General features: G+C 31.5%; 2 protein-coding genes across 7 annotated transcripts; both read left to right on the forward strand.

Annotated features, from left to right (window-relative positions):
* The first annotated feature begins 912 nt into the window (after positions 1–912).
* On the forward strand, positions 913–8,926 carry LOC106779712 (WD repeat-containing protein 44). Of its 2 annotated transcripts, none has more exons than XM_014667889.2 (8): positions 913–1,119; positions 4,865–6,555; positions 6,651–6,741; positions 6,849–7,006; positions 7,121–7,172; positions 7,283–7,362; positions 7,455–7,548; positions 7,984–8,926. In XM_014667889.2, the coding sequence occupies exons 2-8, from the start codon at positions 5,593–5,595 to the stop codon at positions 8,529–8,531; spliced, it is 1,986 nt and encodes a 661-aa protein (XP_014523375.1). In that variant the 5' UTR covers positions 913–1,119; positions 4,865–5,592; the 3' UTR covers positions 8,532–8,926. The 2 variants fall into 2 exon arrangements, with proteins under 2 accessions (XP_014523375.1, XP_022632401.1); XM_022776680.1 differs by lacking the exon at positions 913–1,119 and adding an exon at positions 3,649–4,383.
* Positions 8,927–12,205: 3,279 nt separating this feature from the next.
* LOC106779706 lies at positions 12,206–19,054 on the forward strand. 5 transcript variants are annotated; one of them, XM_014667881.2, is made up of 6 exons: positions 12,207–12,370; positions 13,591–13,676; positions 16,348–16,539; positions 17,422–17,874; positions 18,016–18,446; positions 18,534–19,054. In XM_014667881.2, exons 3-6 carry the CDS (start codon positions 16,526–16,528, stop codon positions 18,605–18,607), a joined length of 972 nt encoding a protein of 323 aa, XP_014523367.1. In that variant the 5' UTR covers positions 12,207–12,370; positions 13,591–13,676; positions 16,348–16,525; the 3' UTR covers positions 18,608–19,054. The 5 variants fall into 5 exon arrangements, with proteins under 5 accessions (XP_022632397.1, XP_014523367.1, XP_022632398.1 ...); XM_022776677.1 differs by lacking the exon at positions 16,348–16,539 and having other exon boundaries at positions 17,407–17,874; positions 18,016–18,228; positions 18,322–18,446; XM_022776676.1 differs by lacking the exon at positions 16,348–16,539 and having other exon boundaries at positions 12,206–12,370; positions 17,407–17,874.
* Positions 19,055–19,812: the final 758 nt, after the last annotated feature.

Genomic DNA, 19,812 nt, shown 5'->3' on the forward strand with positions numbered 1-19,812 from the left:
TTAGAACATAAGTAAATTTAAATTTTATATTAAATTTAGAAAATAAAAATATATGGGATTTCAAAATGAAAGGAAATGATTGGTTATAAAAAAAAAAAAAAAAATAGGAGGTTTGAGCATTTGAAGGAAAAAAAGAGAGTCAAAGACTTAGAATTGAAAAAAGAAAATGTGGGGTTTAATTGTAAAAGGGATAAGTGTTATAACTTTTTGGTTTAAAATGAGAAGAAATCGAGAGAAGATTGAAGAGAGATTTGTCCCTAACAACTAGGGATGCTAGAGGCCTACAACCCTACCTGCCTCCGTGGCTTCCACACTTCCACGTTTTCCTAATAATTTCAGTGTTACAGTGAAACTCGATTATTTCTTACCATAAAATACATTCAACTTTTACCAAATTTATTTTATTTTTTAAACATCTTTTCTTTCCATAAAGTCATTTTATAATTCAACGTTTTTAAAAATAACGATAACGTTATTTGAATGTAGTTTAGCATTTTTCTTATTTTCATTGGAGGTACCTAAATTAAAAATACAAAGCAAATTATTTTATTATAATCCTTATTATTTTCACTATTTTAACACGATATTTTAACACGAGTAACTGTAATCATTACTGTTATTCATATTGTTAACATAAAACCTTCACTTGTCGTAATAATGTTATTTTAGTGTATCGAATATTAAATAAAATAAACTTTTGTTACGTTTTTATTCTATAATATTTTATCATATATTATACTTTTGTTTTTGTCTCTGAACGGACATAAATAAGTGAAATGTGTTTATAAAATAGAGCAAAATAATGCAAGGAATGCTAAAGTCATAAATTATGATCACACTGATTTGAAAATACAATCTGATCTCATAAATAGCAGCAATATGGTTTGAAATCATGTTTAAAACTCATGAGCATATAAAAAGTGAAGTTGTTGGAGAAGGAGAAAAGCAAAGTGGGCTTGGTTATTCACGTATACATATAGAGAGAGAGAGAGACGACAGTACATAGCTACTATAGATAAAAAGACATCAATTATGACACTGCTTTGCCCTCTGTGTCTTTGATTGCAATCTGAGTTCATCAAAGGTTTTGGAGAGGCAAACCATGCTGGGTCCCTAGAGGTTAGTGTTAACTTCACTCTTCAACCTCAATAACTTGTACTATTTCATCTTCTTAATTAATTTTCTCTGTCTCTGCCCTCCATCATCAGAATCAATGAATGAATTTTTTGTGTGCACGTATGAAGTTTCCTCCTATGGCTTTTCAGAAAGAAAAAAGCTTTATTTTTTTTATTTTTTTTTTTTGTGTCAATTTCACATACCCTGTTGCTCCTTCTTTGCCTATTTTCGCCATGTCTCCCTCCATTTGCTTCACTTTATTGTTTTGTGGGATAAAAGCAAATTTAGAAAGGAAATCTCTGCAAGTGCAACTCACTATTTTCTGGAATGAAATCACCTATCTTGTTTTCTTCCTCATCTTTTTCTTCCCTTCTTTACACCTTTCTGATATTTCTGAACCATTATTGTAAAGCAAAACGAGAAAGTGAATACGACCCAAGAGACTGGGGAAATCAAATATCATGATTGGCATTACAAAACGCCTAATAATTTAAATATGCCACTGCTCCATGGTATGCAATACTTGTTCTCAGATTCAAATTGCCGACCAAACTTAGTAGGACTAATTCATCATTCCATTTTCTCTCTGATATATTATATATTTTTGTGAGAAAATCCACGTGAAAAATTACGATGCTTCATCTATAAACTGCCAACACCACAAGGGTCATTTTAATGATACTAAAAAGGTGTCCTCGTAGTATCAAATCTGCTATAGTGCTCTGATTTTTATGTTCTTTAATCTGCAAATGCTATATATATATATATATATATATATGTATGTATGTATAGATTCAGGTCTTAAAAAAGCTCAATAGCCCTTCTCTTCTCGTCTTGTCATTCCAGAATAAAAAGCATCCATCATGCATGTTCTTGTCTTTACTCTCAACAGTTAAATGAAATTGCCCAGTGGCGGCTACGTTAGATTTCAATTTCATTCTTCCATCAGGCTTCATCTTTGTTTGTCTATCAATTAATTAATTAACCTCTTAAAAACTAACACACATATCTGAATAGTATTTATAATAAATAAATGGTACGTAAATGTCTTGATGATTATTATCTTCAATCATATTAAAAATATATATACAAGTAATCATGAAGCACAAGCATAGTTTAAAGGACTTGATTGAGCATGTGAAGGATTCGGTAATGAACATTATATGGTTGTTTTATAGACAAATAAGATATGTGTCAGAGTTCCTACAATATAGTTCACTGTATTTTTAATATTTTAATTGATTTAAATTATTGGGGGCACATGGTAACACACTTGGAAGAAGTTGGCACGAAGCAACACGAGTGCATGATTCTGAAACATCCATTATATTACAGCTAGTGCTTGTGCGGTTTGGGATAACATTAAACAGATAATGAAGCAAAAATATCAGAATTGAAAGGGGCCTCTCACCCTACACTCCAGTGCTTGTGGCTCCACACTTATTAGTGTCATACACCTACCATATGGTCCATGCCTATTTCTCAAACAAATTCATCTATTCAATTTTTTCAACTCTACATTTTTATTATCTTAAGTAAATCTCTCTTCAACTAAAACCATCTTTCTGACTTTCCAACAAGCTTTTGGAAGGTTCGAAGGATGCTAAGTGCTGATAATGATGTATACTATGATAAATCTTATCATATGCATTTTATTTTTCACCCATTTTCTTCAGACATATATGTCGTGCACAATTTCTATTCTTCCAAGGATTCAAATTACTTCTCTAACTCAGGATTCAAACTATAATTGGGATGTCAAAATTGCTTTGCCACACTCTTATAGGCATTTCTTCAAATAGTTTTTACATCACATTATACCCTGAAAAGTCTACACACCCTCATAAAAAGTCCTTCCATTGTTTCTTAAATGAATGATGGGTAATTCAACCTAGTCATGTGAGTTTCTTGTAGTGGCTTGTTGCTAAAAGATCTATCCAAACTTGGAAAAATTCAGTTTCAAATGTGTGTATATATATATTTAAATTCAGAAACCCTTTTTTCGAAAAAGGTGAAAATCAGGATTTTGGTTTACAGAGATCTGATTACCCTGGACATAGAAAGGTCCTTTCAATGTCATTAACATGAGGCCAAGTATTATAATAATAATAGTAATAATAATAATTATTATTATTTTATATTGTATGGTAAAATTATTAATTATCAATATTTATATAAATTTTAAAAAAATTATATTAACAACAATTTAAATTAATAATATATTTTGTATGTTATTGTATTTCAAGTCTTCTTGATCTCATTTTTTTTTTTATTTCATTTCATCATATGGTTTGTAATATTTTACTATTATTTTCCTTCCATGTACTAAAAATTATTTTTTACCATAATATATGTAATAATCCTCTTTTTTGTTTTGGGTGCATGGTGGAAGTATGAGATCAGTTTTACTTTTTTTTTTAAATTAAAATACAATATAAATACACACACCCTCTTAGAGTAATTTTACGTGTTTATGTTTTGTTGTTTAATCTAATTATTTAAATAAATAATTTGTCATGACTATTAGTTTAAGAGAAGAGAAAAGAAGAGATAGGAGGGCAAGTAAGGAATTGCATCTTTGGAATAAGAATTGAAGTGCGGTATGCACATGCATAAGTTTTGAGAATTAAAATGATGTTTTAATTTTTATGGAAAAGATAATATTTTGAAGGAATCAGATAGTTAAAAATTGAGGTGTCTGATATAGTAAATTCATTTTAATAGGAAGAAGCTTAAAACTACAGGGGCAGCTAGTTAGCTGGTAGTGAAAGTGATGAGAATAGTAGCAATGTTTTGTGGAAACCCGATCAGATGTCAATTTCAAGAGAAAAAAAGTATGAAAAAAAATGAGAGGTTTTGGGTTGAAGGTATTAAGGTGCAGTGTTAGTTTTGTTGCATAATACCAACAACCTCTCATTAATGGTGGAAGCAAAAACATCACACGAAGCCCAAGAAATTAAAATCTGAACTGCATTGCAGAGGAAGAGAGGGGTGCTATTATGTTTTGCTGTAATAAGGAACCCCTATGGCGCTCCAAGTGGGCACCTATGTCACCCTTAGGTCTTAACACTTTCGGGTCATCGCTTTTTCTATGAAGGGTAAAAGGCACTTACATAGCACCCAGTACTAGTTCAGCCTAATACTACTCCCACTACTCCTTCACAAAACCATTTTCACTTGTGTTTTTTCTTTTCAACCCTTTATCTCTTCCATAGCTCTTATAGCCATTAATGCGCCTTAAAGACAATGCTAGGAATCTTCAATCATGTAATTATCTAGCTATACTAATCTTAGTCTCGATTAATTTCACTAACCCCCCCTTTTTTAATTGTTGCGTGTCCTGTCTTGTTATATATTTCCTTCACTTCCCTACCAACAAACAATTACAGAAAAAAGAAGATTTTTATAAAATGAAAAACCTTTTGGCATATTGAAAAGACCATCCAAGTTGGATGCTGTTGCGGTGAATTGAATGGACTGAAATTTTGATCTGTGGTTTCTGGTTCAGCAACACTTATGCTTGATGTAGGCATATTCTTTTCACGTAGCAGGTCCTATCCATCGAAAGCGAAATGCTTTTAAAAATTCTGTACTTTTTGTCTCTTCACTTTTAATGTAATGTTGCAACAACACCATTCTTATTTTATTATTGTTATTTGTTTTATGACACAGTCAATGTTAAACTTGTGTCACTGTTTGATGATTATTTTAAAGTATAAAATAATCTTGAAACCCTCTCTTTGGTTAGTTACGACAGAGGGAGATAATAGGTGGGGGATTACAGCAAAGCGTGAAGGTGAATGTGGAGTGGTTGTTGCAGTTGCAGACTATGGAGAACAGTAACATCTTGTTTACCGCGTGAGCGGCTCGTGCATGCAGTTCCACTCTTCAATCTCGAGGTGACTTGGTTGGTTTGTTTTCTAGGTGACAACACTTTTCTTCTTCCGCCATTCTCTCTGTGTCTTGAATCCGCTTGGTTCACTGCACTCGGAGCACTTCTTTTGTTTGACCTTAGACTTGGTGTTGTGCCCAACATTGCAATAGGGTCGGTGATAGCTTTGAATTCAAGAGGGTAGTGTTTCATCTTAAAACGGTTTTGGCTTCTTCTTGTGTATCTTCTAGGTTCTGGTTTTGAATTTACTTATTCTATTGTGGTGCTATTGGGGTTTGAAGAATAAATTATACTTTCTTTTTTATTTTATGTATTGGGATCCTGGTCTCGAGAGGGTTTCCAACATGCCAACAAGTGTTGTCATTGGCTGTTTTGTTGAATTTCTGAGAGGTTCCTCGTACTTGGTCCCTGTTTGTGGTGGTGGGATTTTATATTGAGATTAGTTTTTCTCCATCAGCGAGAGAAACTTGTTCCCTTGATTTTGGGGGTGTGGTGTATTTAAGGTGTCGCAGAAGAAGCAGGGGAAGGGTTGGGAGGTGACATTTCCTCTTCGTATGTGGGACATTTGCGTTTGACTGCACGCTATGCTGGTCTCTGATGAGGGAGATTTTGATGTGTTTTTTGACTCAGTGGGTTGTTTCTCACCAACCCAAGGGTCTGCTCTGACAGAAGAAGAGTCGGGTTATGAGATTTGGGCGAATGAGCCTGTGAGCGTGAAGGAAAGGAGGGGAAAGTTTTTGCAGGGGATGGGATGGGATGATGGTTCTTCCAAGGTTTGTGAAGAGAATAATATGATGAATTCTGATAGCTCATCAGTGAGATTTGGACTGGAAAGGACCAGCGAAAGTGGGGCAGTTTCGAATACTTGTAGTTGTATTTTGCCTTATGATCAGGTTTCTGAGGAGTTGGTTCTGTCGGGAAGGAAAACAACTTCTGAGGCACAAGGGTTGTTTGAAGATCAGAAAGGAGGACCCATAGATAAACCAGATGCAAGTTTAGAAGAAGGGAAGATTTATGAGGTTTCTTTTACAGATCAAGAAGTTAGACATAGAAAAGCTGAGGCTCGAGAGGAAGAGAAGAAAAGTTGGTGGAAGCACTTTGTAAGCAACAAAAAAGGAGGTTGGGGAAAAGTCAGTTCAAAATTGAATTCAGGGCCAAATAAAACTCGTAGAATAAAAGTAAAGCATAATAAGAAGAGGTGGATGGAGTTCAGTGCACTGTATATTGGGCAAGAGATTAGAGCTCACGAAGGCCTGATATGGACTATGAAGTTTAGTCCCAATGGCCAATATCTGGCTAGTGGAGGTGAAGATGGTGTTATACGCATATGGCGTGTGACATCACTAAATACATCTAGTATTTGCTTCAATGCAGAAGACAGTGCTATTAGCAAAGTGAAACATGGCTCCTCTGGTTCTCAGCAGAAACAATCAAGCCAATCCTTCGTTGTTCTTCCTAACAAGATTTTGAAAGTCGAGGAATCACCATTGCATGAATTTTATGGTCATACCAGCGATGTCTTGGATTTGGCTTGGTCCAATTCAGATGTGAGTCTAATATGCAAAAGCTTTTTAGTTTTAGACAATTTATGTTTGTTCCATTTGCAAACTTTGTTAAATCTGATCTAGAGTTCCTCTTGCAGACTCTCCTCTCTTCTTCTTCGGATAAAACTGTTCGCTTGTGGAAAATCGGTTGTAATGAATGTCGGAGAGTTTTCCGTCACAAAGACTATGGTAAGTATGCTTTGTTCACTTTCTTAATTTTCTAGAATCTGGAAAATTGCGATATCTTAATCAAAAAAGTGTAATAACCATTGTGTATTGTTCTGACATGGAAACAGTGACTTGCATTCAATTCAACCCCGTTGACGAAAATTTCTTCATCAGTGGTTGCATAGATGGCAAAGTCCGAATATGGGGTATCCATGAAGAGCGAGTTGTTGACTGGGCAGACATACGAGATGTGATAAGTGCTATAAGCTACCGACCAGATGGACAAGTATGCTGTGATTTCTTGACCGAATCTCTGTGATTTTGTATGTCTTGTTACTAATCACAATTCTAGATTCTTTTCTTCATTAGATATTGAACCTATGACTATTCACTTGTGCAGGGTTTTGTAGTCGGTTCCCTCGCAGGCACTTGCCGCTTTTATGTTGCCTCAGGTATTAACATGCGGATTACTAGTTAATTAAGTCTTGAACTCCCTTTAGCAGGGTGAAACACCAAATATCATAAGAATTAAAGTCTCTAAATAGGATTTCTAATTGTTTAGGCAAACATTTCCAGCTTGATGCCCAAATGCGTGTCAATGGAAAGAAGAGAACATCTGGCAACAAGATAACAGGCATTCAGGTTTTTTTTTTTTTTCTTGAAAATTTGTCACCTCTAAAATTTATACGTTTCTCTTACTTTGCTTACATTTCAACACCCTTATTCCATTGCAGTTTTCTCAGAAAAACCACCAGAGAGTTATGATTACATCTGAAGATTCCAAAGTTAGGATATTGGAAGGCATTGAACTTGTTCACACATATAAAGGTAGAGCACTAAGCAATGAGTAGTCAACCACATGATTGTTGAAGTAGTTATTAATATCTTTAAACAATTGCAAGATTTTTCAGTAAGATCTTTTGATCTGGTTGCATTAATAGTCAAAAACACGGTTGAATACTTAAAGTTTTGAACTTGGAGCGATTATCTTTAAACTGAATGCCTACCTTCTGTATCTGATATAAAGTTATATGCATGTCAAATAGCACAGAAAGTCTTTATTTTCCATTTACAGATTGCATGTGTTCTTATGTGATCTTTTACTTCGCCTAATCTAATTTGTGGCTTATACATGATTGCAAAGTCCATTGTTTCATTCATGAAGTTAAGATAAAACTTGCTTCCACCAACTACATTATTACATTGTTGATACTTAATTCACATGGAATGTTCTAAATTGGTTGATCATACTACTATTTGCAGCTCTTCCAAGGTCTGGAAGTCAGATGTCTGGTTCATTTACCTCTGGTGGAGAGCATATAATTTCAGTAGGAGGGGACTCGCGAGTGTACATGTGGAACTTCAATGACTTGGGAAAAACTTCTTCCAAAAGTACAAAATCCAAGTATTCCTGTGAGTACTTTGGCTCTAAAGGGGTTACTATTGCAATACCTTGGTCTAGCATGAGTACAGAAGAAAGAGGTTCTGGCAATGATTTTACCCACTATTCTTCAGAAATGCAACCCCAACTAGAGGCTGCTCATGGTGTTAGGGAATCAGAACGTTTTTCTTTTGGAAGTTGGTTCTCCATAGATGGTACATGCCGGGGTTCTGTGACATGGCCCGAAGAGAAGCTTCCTAGTTGGGATTTACCTCTTGCAGAAGTTGAATTTGATCACCAGAAGCAATGTATCAGAGATCCTTCCCATGAAAAATACGTATCAGAAACATGGGGACTATCAATTGTGTCAGCAGGTTGTGATGGAACCATCAAGACATTCCACAACTTTGGACTCCCAATTAGGCTTTAGAACACTGGCATGGCTTTGTGGAGTATAAAATAACTGCTTACTTTGCATTCAAGGTTCTATGGTTTTTCCTTTCAATATATGAAAGACTTTGGCAAATATGAAGATGGAGATTCATACAAGAGTTTGAGGGCCTTGGATTCGTAGCATAACCTACAGAAAAATTGAGGCTTTGAGTAAGATGTTTATCTGAGCAGTTTTGTGCTCAACTACAAGTATTCTCATTACTGAAATTCATGATAGATGTCAAACATTCTTGGCATATTCCACGAGTTTGTAAATTTGCAGTTTTAGTATGTCACCGATTTAAAGTGGTCTGCTTGTAGAGTCAGGCCACCAGAACCCTCAGCTTTCTTATTGTAACATTTATTTTTGTGAATATTAGCTAACTTATACGATAGGTATAGATTAATAAAAAGAAGAAAACTCAATTGAATTTTTGTTCAAAATACGAGTTTTTGTTGCTTTATGCAGTTCCCTTCATTAACAATGATATCTTAACTTTTCTTTACAGATCTGTTAACTAGTACAGCCAAACCTTATTCTTCAAGTTTGAATTTGGTTTGTGAAAAAAATTACATGATTAAGCATACATAACTCATTAACGACTCAGTTCAAGTTTTGACTTTGACTTTTAAAAAATACAAAGTTTGAGCTTAAGCTCGTTTGTTTAATTATGTTTTTTTTAACTTCATCAGTATAGTTTTTAATAATTATTTTAATATTTGACAATCTACTAATAAAAAAACGTGTTTAACGTTTAATATGTGAAATTAGTTGTTTTAGACTTATATTTTTATAATTTAGCAAATAAAAAAACTCATTACTTATTGACAGTAAAGGGAAATAATAGTTTAAACAAAATTGATAATATTTTGTATCAAAATTTCAAAGTCAATTTGTGTTCTTAAAATGATTTACACATAGCAAAAACAATAACTATATATATTGGCTTTAAATTCCAAAGTTTGAAAATTACATATTTAAATAATTGTTGAATCTTAAAGTGTATTTTTCAAATCAAACTCACCTATAATATAAAATTCATTAAAAACTTTGTTGAAGCTTAAAATTTCTTATATTATTAAAAATTTAACTAAGTTTTTTTTTTTTAATCTCAATTATGCATCGTATAGCATTTTGGCATATTGTATAAAGGGGCAAAATAAATTTTAGTCCTAGTAAAACTTTTAAGTGATTTGTGTTTTATTCTTATAAATCTTATTAATTGAATCTCCAATAATAAAATTTGGATTTTATATCACTTGTTTGATTGAAATTGGCTTGAATCTTAGTCCTCCCAACGTTATTAAAATCATGTTTTTTTCAATGTGTTTGGTTAGAGAATCTATTAGGTTTCATTATGATTTAATATTGTTAACAGAAACTATTTCACTCTTTAGCAAATGTTTTATCAAATATTGAATATGTATGTTTTTTTCCTTGTTGGTTTTACTTTTAGATATCATTATCGCATGACAATCACAATGCATTGACCCGGGTTACTTCATTCCTAATCAAATGTTTTTTTTATCAAATGTTTACTATAAAAACAATTTTCAACCTCTTAACTTTACTTCCAAACATTTTAAGATAAGTAAATTTTTATTACATTATCAATATTGTAATAATTGTTTGCCTATGATTTTCACGACGAAACATCTACGTATGTAAACGCATATAGATTTCATATAATCTAAATCAATGATCATATCATTGTACATGTCTAATACAACAAGAGAATTATTACATTAAATTCAATAAGTTCTAAATTATTTGGATATAGTGATGATAAATTAACTTCCTCTATTGTTCTTTAATTTAGAGTTAACATTATAGTGGAAACTTATTAACTTAAACTCACAATAACTAAATTTTCTTAAAAGTTTATAGACAAATGGTTCTTGAGATAATAATATATACTTGTTTCACTTATGTTTCTCACTTTTAAATCTTAAATAATTTTGTTTTTGAAACTATATCATTAAATTATAAAAAAAAAATTAACATGTCATTGACATATGAACATATAATGACATACGTACCATTTTCAAATTTAGTGTATACATGTATATTAATGTCATTAGTAAAAAACCATCACATAAATTTATTAAGGTTTTGATATTGTTTTTTTATGTCTATTTTAACTCATTTAAAAGTTTAGATGCTTTTTTTCTCTTAATTATAAACTACATACTCTTTAAGTTAAATAGTATAAATTTCTTATTTTAGATCGTTATTTATAAAAATTGTTTTAACATCCATTTTGTATATAATAACACTCAAATAGAGAACTTATTATTGGGACAACTTATTAAAATAATTTATGTTGAATTTTTGAGTAAAATATTTTGTTATCAATCTTGCTTCACATTTCTTTTATGAATCTTTCGAGATGATATAATTAAAATTAGGTATTTTATTAATAAAATGAATTTCTAATGATCTATTAAAAACATTAATGACTTCTAAAATTTCTATTCAATCATTTTTAATGGATAAGTGTAAAAGTCCTCTCTATTTTATTTTTATACTTATTCTCAAATTTTTACACATGATTTTTTAATAATAAAAGACATGGAACTCAAAGAAATAAAAAGAAAGAGATAGTAAATAACATGAAAAGTTCAAACTATAAGTAAGATATATTTTTATGATCTTAATAACACAAGTAATAGAGATTTAAGTTTACCTCAAATCTATCAATTAAGGAATATAAAACTTGCATAACCTTTTAAAGGACGTGTTATTCTTTTTTCCTTGTGATATATTAATAACTTTGAAACATGGCAGTTCATTCTCCTGAAATGGTAATCACCAAAAATTAAGCCAAAATATTAAATATGTGAAATCGTAAAGTAGAATAAAAAATGAGAAAGAGATACGATTGTTCAGTTATTTCATGCCAATTTCAAGAGAAGGATGTTACTGGTAGGCTCAAGTATTATTATTTTTAAAAAGAAAATTATTCTAGTAAAACCTCTTCGAAAATAGACATGGCTTTTTGTATCCAAAAAACTAAATATTCTTCCTAAAAAGGACATGGCTTTATTACCGCTATGATTAAAGAAAAATATATTCTGATACCATTTGTCACTCTACAAGTGTTAAAATGTCACGTTTTGACACGTGTGCAGTATCAAAATAATGTTAAAAATTAATGTCAAAATATCATTTTCCATGATTAAAATATCCATCCGAATAAATGTTTAGATATTCACAAAAAAATATTAAGTGTACTCGATGAATCGGATGGTCGAAAAAACGAGCTACATGGATTGAACTGTCGAAGAAATATTTCGATCGACTGTCTCTCCTCAAATAGTCAAAACTAATATTCCGTGATTAAAATTCTGTTAATAATAGACTTATAGTAAAAATTATAAATTCAGATTAAAAATATAAGATAAATGATTCATATTTACTGCACTTTCGCAATTAAAACATTAAACAAATAAGACAAATCAGAATACTTAGTAAATATAAATTATAAAGTAAAAAGAATACTGTGTTTACATAAAAAAAAACATTTATTACAATTTAACTTTTTATGTATACAAGAAAAAGAAAAAAATTAATATATCATTCTCAATTTCCATTTATAAATAAATAAGTAAATTTTAACAAAATTAAAAAGAAAATAGTAAATGATGTTTTGTGAAGAAAAAGACTGAAGAGAAAATGGAAAGACCTAGGGTGTAGTGCTAAACGTAAAAAAGGCGAGTGAAAAAGAAAACAGAAGAGAGAGACATATGATAGAACAGTTTAACTTGAGCGTTTGGCGAAAATTGTTCATCGTTGAGGGAAAGCGATTTGTGAAGATGATTCATCAGCGTGAAAAGGTACACCACCTCATACCTCCATCTTTTCGTTGTTTTTCCCCCTTTCTCTAACCCTTGAATTTCTCGTTGCAATGTGAACTTCTTTTTCCAACCAATTTCGTAACTTTTCATACACAATACTTTACTCCTCAAGAATAGCTTCTGAAAGATCAAAACCAGTTCAGTCAATTTTGGCAGTGGAGTTTCTGAGAATTTTGACGTTACCGTTGTAGTCAAAGTTTAGCGATTCAATATTGTTCTTTTATTCTAATTCTAAAAGACAAAAAGTATGCCCACATGCACATTTCTCTTACTCTTGAAAATCTTTTTTTTTTCTTTTTCTAGAATTCGAAAAATCGAATCACAGTTATACCACTTCCGATTCTCAGTCGCTTACACTCTTTTTGCTCACCCTTTCTTTTTTTACTTTACCTGATCTGATATTATTAACAGTAGGATTTGTTTGTGGAATACTTTTCTAAAGATGCTGTTTGAGAAGAGCAGAAATAAATGAATTAAGAATACACTTCTTATATGTATCACTTTATTATGAAAAAGATTGCTTTAGTTTATCTATAAACTAATTTTAAATATATAGTTTTTATTTTTTTTTCTTATTTCCTATACGATATGCGTTTGTAGAAAGATTTATCTTATTAGTTTCTATAAACGTTTCAGCGATAAAAACATACTTCCAAGCTTCTTAAAATAAGATACAAATATTCTGAAGTTAATATAATTTTGACTTCCGAAAGCTTGCATCTAGTTTTCAAAATCCTTTAGAATTTTGAGTTATAAGTCGTGACTTCATAGAAATTTGTTGCAACTGGTAATTGACCCATATTTGAGTTGCTTAAGTTAAACTAGAAAATGCAGCATTTGTTAACGTGTTCCTGTAAGAGATATGCTAAGGAATAACTAATTTTGCATTTTTCTGATTTGTGTTGCCCCAATTTTCTTAATTTATTTCAACAGTGGATATGTAAGGAGAAATGAATACTAGACTTTGTGATTGTTTTGATGAGTTTGTGTGCTCTTAATAGAAAATGTTGTCAAGACCCTTTTTGTACTTTGCTGTGCAGTTTTAATGTGTCTTTTATCTCAATACTCAACCAATTTAGAATTTATCTATGATTATTGATAGCAATATTTTTCCTTTGTCTAAAACATTTCTACTTATAGTTTGTTTCGTGGCCTAATATTAAAATGCGAGTCCATAATTGTCTCAATGAATTTGACAGACAAATATCTGTCTAATATGTGGTGGTAAAGGAGATCCGAAGTGCCACGTATATTGCGTCCAATGTGAAGCTTATTTTCAGCATAGGTATGTGTCTTGTGACTTAGTGTTTGGATAATTAATCGGGATTATTTTGTGTTATTGGATTTGATATCTACATGATTTGTTAAACCAAAAGTACTGTCTACGCTTTGTAAAATGAGTAGAAATATATGTATTAATGACTTTTAAAATTGATACAATTTTGGCAAGGTTGTCAAGTTTGAGATTCTACATAAACTCGTGACATTTTTCGTAGATTTGATTTGTAAATTTTTAAGAGTTTACCTAATATAAAAGTAATATTAAAAAGGTTATTAATGGTATTGACATATATACACAAGAATACATTTTAGACAACAATAACTCAATATTTAAACTTCAAAGCAAATAAAAAATAACAAATCACAATAATAAACTATGTAGTGTTATATTTTAAACTAACATAGATGACTTAATTACATATAAATTCATATAAGAGTTAATTTCTTTAGTAGTTTGAGTCTTAATAAAATATTGTCATAGTGAATGACAAAAAAACTATATTGATTTTATTCTAATGAAAAGTACTGGGGTTTGATTTTTAGAATTTCTAGTTAGAGCATTCAGAATTGAGTTAGACTTCCCATAATGAGAGGTACCTTTTATAAGCATAGTTAGTTGCTTTTTTAGTCTTGGATCTTAGCCTATATTATCTATCCCTTAAGATTTGTATTTTCCTCAACTGATTTCAAGTACCATGACAAAATATTCCCCTGATTTTTTCCTAAAATTCCATGTACTTTTATTGAATCTCTTTATCAAACAGACACGGTTACATTTCCATAGATAGGACTAATTACAGATACATTTTGGCTTCTTTTGACTAGTTTATGGAATTTTATTAGTTCAAAAAAGCTTATTGTAGCTTACTTAAAAAGGAATCTGTCCGGAAGTTAACTCGTCTATCTGGATCGTTTTTTGTATCAGCTATATTAACTGTAATCTTGTAGGAGTTATGATAAGGGATCATTTTAACTTTTGATTACAAGGTGTTTGTGGTTACGAAAACTATAAGAAAGATCCCACTGGACATGAAGATAATCTGAGGTTATCTAAATGTAAAAGGTTCACTTCACAAGAGCTGAAGAAGGAGAGGATTCAATTAAACAAGAACCAACATAAGAGAATAAAAACAAGATAAATGGCATGAATATACAAGGAACAAGAGCATAAGAAGTTGAAATAAGAAACAAAAGATGAAGAGAAAGAGAGAGGAAGAAGAAGGGGAAGGAGGCACACCACTTGGGGGATGGATCAACCCAAGATAAGTGGTGGTTGTTGTCACTTGAACCAGGTTCAAGATAACATAAGGGAGAAGTACACTCTAGAAAAGAAAGACACACATGGCTGAATATAAGCATTACTCAAAGTATTCAACCCTTTACAAGTAGTGGTGAGTAGGCTCCCTTATATAGGCATGGGAGGGACCTCTAAGGTAAAAAAAACATAGGTTTCTAGAAGCTAGGTCAACCTAGCATGAGCTAGGCAGCTTCTTGCTCTCCAAGGATGCCCCAAGCCATCTAGAAGGTCAACACAGTCATCTTTCCACTCCAAATGCCGTCCCCTGTGTGGGCCGTTGTCCAAAAGCAGTCTTAGGGGTTATGGGCTCATCGAGTTAAGAACTTTTGACAACCTTTATTGTTGGTATGAAACTATACTAATGCTAAACAAGAAAGTATTAAATTATTGTTGCAACCCAAAAATGGAAAACAAAAAATATGATCGGTTAATACAGTATGGGTTTTTTCGCATTGTATGACATTATATGGTATGCCGGAACAGAATTTGAATTTGATTTTTTTTCTCTTCTAACCTTTATTTTTATACATTGGAAAAAATAGAAAGTCATCGGTGTTTCGAAATTTTCAATGTTCAAGCTTGCTTATTCGCTGTTGCCCAACAAAAAATTAGGAATAAGGAAAAAATAGTGAGACTCACATTATGAAAATCGTAATTTGGAATTAAATAAGAGGAAACAAAAAGTATGACTAATGAACTAACTGAATGTACACATACATTATATGTTCTAAGATGTCCTCAAGATGGAGCATGTATATTATGTACTTTTGTCTTACAAGTTGTATACATTAACGAAAAGATCTGCCAAATTATAAAAATTGCAGCAGGTATTTCTCAACAGTAATGTTTTAGCCCTGATTAATCTACCATTTCACAACAATATCAATTTGCTTGGTCTTTTATTGTATAATTTAGAAGCTATAAGTTCAGAATTATAGGTTATCACTTTATGGGCTTCATTGATTATGATTCATATTTTCTATTTTTAAGTAGCTACCTTGGCTGTATGAATTCAAATATCGCAGTTTCATTGAGTATTAAAAATGGGAACCACAACATTTGAACTCTTATGGTGAAAGTCACTGAAAGCTTTATGTGATTAGCAAGTCCGTCTGAATATAGCCTCCAATCTCTTCTTCTTTGAAGGTCACTTACCACTTTCAGATTTATTATTTTATTACTTTATGAAGGAAAGTAATTTATTTAGAGAAATTGTTGCTGCATTTGTAAATTCAAATGACTAACTAGCTAATATTTCACTAAATCTCTGAGGTTCTAGAGGCAACTCTATAGAATAAACTACGTGTAAAGTTAATTAGTAAATTTATTAAGGAGCTTAATATTCTTCTTATTTGGATTCTATGTTACACTGAACCAGTTTATATATTGATGTGATCTGAATCTATCCACAATTCATACATACTTGTGTTTCAAGTGGAGAAGTGAAAGTGTAAAACCGGAATCTAAGCTGGCCTATACCAGTAGTAGCATGTCAGGTAAAAGCTTAGTTTCTACAATAGCTTCTACAACACCAGAAGAAAGAACTCTTATTAGTAATGGCCACATTATTGTAAGTAACATATACATATTTAAAGTATAATATCTATCTTTCTCTCATTTAATTACTTCTCTCAATCTATCTCTTCCTTTTTCATTTCTTCCTCTATTCTATCATACTTTTAGTTCTCCTCTATTTATTCTTGGTGTTTTGAAAAGAAAGGAATGAAAATACTAATTTTGGATGAAGATGGAAATGTAACCACTACAACTACAAATGTGGTTTACAAAGTAATATTTGAAAATCTTTAATAAGTAGTATACAAATTAATCTTACATGGTTGTGAGTCTTTGTCAAACATTGTGATCTTTTGTTTTTTCAATACCATTTTAAATGTAATAAGGTTGTATATGTTCTATATGTGCATATGAGAATGGACTTCTCCACATTGAGATTCAAAACGGAATTGTATATGGATGTTCACATGTACATGCTTAGATGTTAAAAAAATTGAATCTGCAAATTCAACAAAACATTGATTACTATCATTAGTGTTGTCAAATTGTTGATGTTAGAGATTATTGCATTGAACGTGAATATTCTTATGTTAATGTCTCTTATTTTAAATCATATTTATGATCATTATTTAAATTGTTTAAAGTGTAATATTTATTTTAAACTTCTTGATTTACTTCTAATTGTTATGGAAAACAAAATTCAGTTGTCTTAAAGATAATATTGCCGGGGTCCAAATACTAGTATATCCACAATTAATACATGCTTGTGTTTCAAGTGGAGAAGTGAAAGTATAAAACCGGAACCTAAGGTGTTGTGTGCTTCTTTTTCTAGCTTGATATATGTAAATGTGCTTAAGAAATAGTTTATATGTTTGCAGATATTGTTTAAATAAGTTCTACACAGAAGATGATGGAACAATAGTTTATATATTTGCAGATATTGTTTAGATGAGTTCTATACAGAAGATGATGGAATAATTATCTGGAAATGTGAGGACTGTGCACCACGTAATCCCAAAAGATGTGGATCTGAAGAATTAAGAAGAAGCAAGCGTGTAACCCATGTTGCTGAAGCTAAATATAGAAGGACAAAAATGCGAAAGGAGAATTTTGCAGTTAGAAAACCAAAGTCTGTCAGATCATCTGATGGTTTTCATACCGAATGCAGTAGGAAAAATGATATTGAGAAGAGACAACCGATCCTTGAAGACAATGGCATCTATTATGAGGAGCTTGAATCACCTAAAGTTCCTATAAATATTTCAACTGACAAGCAAGCACCGGAGCATGAGAAATATGTTTACTATGAAGCCTTAACGACTCTACACCATAATTATCCAGAATTTGACAAGCCTAGCCGTGCTCACCCACTTAGTGATCCAGTTTGGACGTGAGATTTTTGCTTTATTTTCCTGTGTTGAGGCTGCTTTTGTCCAGTTAATCATTGAAGTGAAGTTCAAGTAATTTTTTATAATTCCCTTAGAGGGTTATTTATGCACCTTATCTTTTACAAACATTTTTTCATGTACAGGGGACAATTTATATTGAACAACGCAAATAATTTTGCTCTTGTTGCTTATGCGTCAAGCGGAGCTTGCTCAAAAGTGCATTTGGCAGTGACAGAGCTTCCTACACTGCTTGATGTGGAGATGTTATCGAGGTGTGGTATTTGGCCCAAGAGTTTTGATATGTCTCCTCCTAACGGTGATAGTATCGGTCTCTATTTCTTTCCACACTATGAAAGGTATGCTTTATCAATGGAATATATTCCTCATACTGACTGGTTTTGTAATTTTCTATGTAAACCTTGTTTTGTATATTCTCTAACATCAATTAGGGATGAGTTAATTTTTGATGGTGTGATGAATCAAGTAATTGAACAAGAATTTGCTCTCAAGGCGGTCATTAACAACATAGAGCTCCTCATTTTTTCTTCACATGTATTACCTCCAAGTGATCGGAGTATGTTCTAAACCTTAGGCTTTTATTATAAATTTAGAAAATCTGCTGTGTTAGGTATTTAATTCAATCACTTATCTAATTTTCCAGGAATATGTGACAAGTATTATTTGTGGGGTGTTTTCAAACCAAAGTCTGTCAGTGGGCATATTCGGCCCAATTAATCCCCCGAACAGAAACATTTTGTGGCTTCTTAATCTGCCGTGTCAACTCTATGCAATCTCATAACAGGTCAGATTGAGCATATTTTCAGAGGTTTGTAATTTCATTCAATCACTTGTCTAGTTTTCTAGGAATTTGTAAAAAGCTTTATTTGTAGGATGTCTTCAAGTAACTTTCAGCTTTATTTGTAAAAGGCTTTCATCAACTACATATAAATTTTTTTGTATAACGCCACCCATGATAGCCAAAGTTTTCCAGGCAACTTTGTGGTCTTTGTTCCCATCAGCACGAGATAATAGATCAATTGTTTGTCAGTTGTAGCGTTGGTAATCAAGTGTGGGTTAAAGTGTATATCTTTGGTGGTTGGGTTACTTATTTGTCAAATGTTTTGGCATGTGGTTATCTGTCTCCGCCACATGTGAAATAGGATGTTCAGGAATAATTGTTGATCTTTTGTGTTTTCGGGAATTGATTTAGTATATGTTTGTTTTCTCATAAGATGTGAATTCATGATTTATATATAAATTCAAACTATTTGATATAACTTCTGTTTTTTAAATTGGGACATGAGACTTTTAAATGTTAAATCAAATACACTAACACTTAAAATAGGAGTTTGTCTCTATTAATTTAAGATAATTCTTTTAGTTGCATAAAACTGGTTAGATGCATTACCTAGTGTTAATGGTATTTGAAAATAGCATAAAGAATATGGACAGTTTTAAATAGTTTGTATATAAACTATTAAAAAATACCAAGGAAAAATAGTTTGTATATAAACTCATTAATTTATATTTAAGTTTATTCTATTTCTTTTTATTTTACTCGTAAGTTTTTATGAAGATGCTTATCTCAGTAAAAATATTAAATTTGAGTTGAAGTTTATTATAAACTTATCTCAATTCAAATTTTGACAATCCACACAGCCTTATAAAATTATTTTAAGCAGGTGTCTGGGTTATTTTATAATTAATAAAACGAATTTATATGAAAGCTTTCTTAGAGATGACTTTTGGAAAAACAATTTTTTTTTAAAATCAGCCCTACCAAAGCTTAGTGTATCTGTGATTATGTATTTGTGTCACTGGATGTGGATTTTGCAAAGCAACTTATTGTTATTTGCTTGTATATTATTTTAGAAATGTGAGGCAAACGCCCATTCAGCTTCTTTCTATTAGTGGCTCTCACGTGGATTTCAATTTTCTTT

This window comes from Vigna radiata, unplaced genomic scaffold (assembly GCF_000741045.1).
Source record: "Vigna radiata var. radiata cultivar VC1973A unplaced genomic scaffold, Vradiata_ver6 scaffold_160, whole genome shotgun sequence".
NCBI lineage: Eukaryota > Viridiplantae > Streptophyta > Magnoliopsida > Fabales > Fabaceae > Vigna > Vigna radiata.